This window comes from Chelon labrosus (assembly GCF_963514085.1).
Source record: "Chelon labrosus genome assembly, chromosome: 1".
NCBI classification, from domain to species: Eukaryota; Metazoa; Chordata; class Actinopteri; order Mugiliformes; family Mugilidae; genus Chelon; species Chelon labrosus.
In genome coordinates, this window is record NC_140337.1 from 17,591,458 (window position 1) to 17,594,814 (window position 3,357).

General features: G+C 39.1%; 1 protein-coding gene across 1 annotated transcript; it reads right to left on the reverse strand.

The window, feature by feature from the left end:
- Positions 1–349: 349 nt before the first annotated feature.
- On the reverse strand, positions 350–3,150 carry LOC311494457 (uncharacterized protein; the record flags this gene model as incomplete). Its single annotated transcript, XM_084553520.1, has 5 exons — positions 350–933; positions 2,197–2,250; positions 2,546–2,623; positions 2,856–2,909; positions 3,022–3,150. The coding sequence occupies 5 exons, from the start codon at positions 3,148–3,150 to the stop codon at positions 709–711; spliced, it is 540 nt and encodes a 179-aa protein (XP_084409646.1). The 3' UTR covers positions 350–708.
- Positions 3,151–3,357: the final 207 nt, after the last annotated feature.

Genomic DNA, 3,357 nt, shown 5'->3' on the forward strand with positions numbered 1-3,357 from the left:
TGTAGAGACCCTATTTATGCTACCGTGTAAGTGTGGTGATATTGTGATAATAAATAAATAAATAGCGATTTCTTTTTATGTGTAGGTGTGCCCCGAAGGCTAGCGTTATACGCTAAATAGCGGTTTGCAAGAAAACTGGTCACATTTGACTAACAAAACAAATGCATGAAAACAAATACCAGAGAACGGTCGAACTCGGTACACATGTGTTATTAACCCCAGGTTCATTTTGCGCCGGAGTTCCCCTTTAAAGGTTGAAGGTTATAGTCAGGGTTGGGAGGAGTTTGACGAATGGGTAGCCTCAAGCATAAACACCAGCCTCTTTAAGGTTGGATTGTCAACCAGGCAACGCTGGCAACTGCTCCACGGCAACAACACACAAGTTTCTTTGTTATTAACGATTAATGACAATTAAAAGCATCTCCATCACCACATCTTGACATCTTGTGTCTTTAATCAAACTTTTAATGACAGTAAAACACAGTTACAGGGTATATCTTCACACTGACAGGAATATATTTTAATGTTGCACGCTTATAGATACATGATTATTGTCCTGGCAAACTTTATATTACCCATGGCCCTTTATATATTGTCATTGAGAACGTAAACAGCATAACATGACAGATCAGCAGAGACACACATGGAAAATAAAGATGTTAAAGTTCAGTTCAGCGCTGCTGGGAATTTGATGAAATTCCTCATTTCTTACAGTTCCCTTTGGAACTTCAGGTTTTCTTCATCAAAGGTCTTCATCTTCTTGCGCAAGTAAACCTTGCCTTTCTCAAATAAACGCTCTGAGATATTTAGCACTTCTTCTAGTGATGGAGAGTCATCAACCAAAGACTTTACGAGCTGCAGTGAAGGTTGAAGTTGCACTATGGCTATGTCAAATAGTGTTGAACGTGATGTAAGGTCAAGCTTCTCGTCTGCCTGGTGGAGGAAAATATATCTTTTAGCACACATTCAATTTGACCATGAATTTCCATAGTTAACTTAACTCTAAAACTGTAACTGTGGTAACATCTGCCTGCTACGTGTGTGTGAAGGTTCTTAGTCTACCAGATCATGGTATATCCAGAAAACAAGCTGAAATGAGAGCAACTGGACTTGAAGGGTTTCTTGAAGATATTTCATCCAAGTAGCTTCTTCAGTTCTAAGAGACTGGTGGGGAGTTTGAGTTTAAATAGGATGGCTGTGGCTGTTACCCTGAAAATGGCATGACTAGGGTCTAGCCAACGACCAGCTGTTTGCCCGAGATCAAATGGATCTGTTTGGATTCAGTTTTCCTTCTCCAAACAATGTTCCTGTAACGACCTATCACTGGACGTTCAAGAAATTATCGGGACAAGCACCCTTTGAATGGTAGCATGAGTGGACATCAAGGAAACTTGTAGATTACAGGAACCACTTTCATTTGAACCTAAAGTGCAGCTAAGCTAAGTCCCAACTTGAGACAGGTTCACTTCACCATTGATGCTCTTACGTCAGAAGCTGAACACATGCTCAAAAAAACTGGCATCGCACCTGCCGAAGGACATTTTGGAGGAAGTTTCTAGTCTTCCTTTACAAACCAAGGATATCTAGTCACACCAAACAGTAGAACTGACTGATAGAGATACCACACTCGGCTGAGTGATGAAACTGTCAGATAGGGAGTTCATTCAACTGAAAAAGATTTCTTAGCCAGGGAACTGAACTTTCACCCTAACGCCAGAACAAATTCAGAGTCATTAGGAGCAACAATTGGCCCAATGTAGAGCCCAACTAAGGCTGAAGTAAGAAGCTTGAATTGCCATTAAATAACAACTTTACTACCCTGTACCTTGGGGAGGCCACCTCATGTATCTATGGACTCCCTAAGATAATCAAGGAAGGAGTCTCGCTCAGACCGATTGTCAGCAGCATCAACTTGATAACATGCACCTGGCCACCGTCTTGTTTCCATCAGTTGGTTTCACTGGAACTACTGAACATCTGTCTAATGTACAGTGTATCTCTGCAGCCAGTCTGTACCAGCCTGTTACAAGTAGTATGCACTGCATGTGTTGCCCTTCTCACAGACTACACTGTATCACATCACTAAAAACACTCACTGAAATGTACATTTTCCATTAATTTTAGTTTACTACCTACACACATAGCACGTAACTCTTTCACCCAGCACATAAGCAACATTGAAAATGAATAACTCACCTTCTGTTTTATTGCATGTTTCGCTGCTCTCTGGAGGTTTTCTCTGAATATTTTCTGAAATTTTCCCAGAAACATCATCATGAGAGACTTGCTCTTACATATGTACTTTTGAACAACTCTCTGATTAGCTCACGATGACTTGCAGTGGTTTTACAAAATTTAATCTGTGCAATTTTTTTATGCTATTCTATTTCATAAGAATTTCAAGCTACTGTTTTTGCTGTTGTTATTTTTTATTCTGCCCTTTCTGTATGCTGTTGCAAACTGCAATTTCTCAGTTGCAGGACAAATAAAGGTTTTTCTTATTCTTATTGTTGTAAATCAAACAAATGTGTTTTCATTCATTTACCAGCTGGTCCTTGGTGTTGAGTGAACCTGCCAGATCAAGTAATTCTGAGAGAGTTTCAGTCCGACGCTGATTTGCCGCCTGATGGAGGAGAATAAAACTTTTAGCACACATGAAATTTACTATTACAGCATGATGTATATACTGCACTTCCTAGTTTCTCTTTCTGTGGTTATTTATAAAGATAATCGGATGTGAAATGCAGTTCTTTGTTCATACTTCTAAAATATTTATTTATTTAAAATATTTATTTGCATGCACACAAACCAAATATGACATGAAGGAAGAATGTGTTGATAACTATCTGACCCACCTTCTCTCGTTTTAGGTAATCTATTGCTGTCCTCATGTTTTGCTCGAACATCATCTGAAATTTAAAGATGAATGTGGATATAAGTGTTTATGAGCCCATGGAGAATTGCCGTATATGTGTAAATGTTTTACAGTACAAATAAAAGATTAAATAAAAATGTATTTACAATTTTGTCATAGCCTAACAGTGAACTTGAGACGTGAATCAGACTGAGCAGAGAGAAGATGAGGAGGAGGCCTTTGGAGGTTCTGACTGTAGCCAGTCCTCTGCTGCTGGGTAAGACTGCTGCTGCCATCACAGCTGAAAAGGTTAAAACACTGTTTGAACTTTACAGAAAATAAAAATAAAAACAACATTACGGCTGATTTTGAATTCAGCAGAAACATTTTTTATAGTTATCAGTGTGTAGTTTACTAGTGTACAGTGTAAACTGCAATGTATCTTACCTGCGTGCTGTGCGGGAGTCGAGCTGCTGCTGTGGAGATGGGGAATGAAAATATGA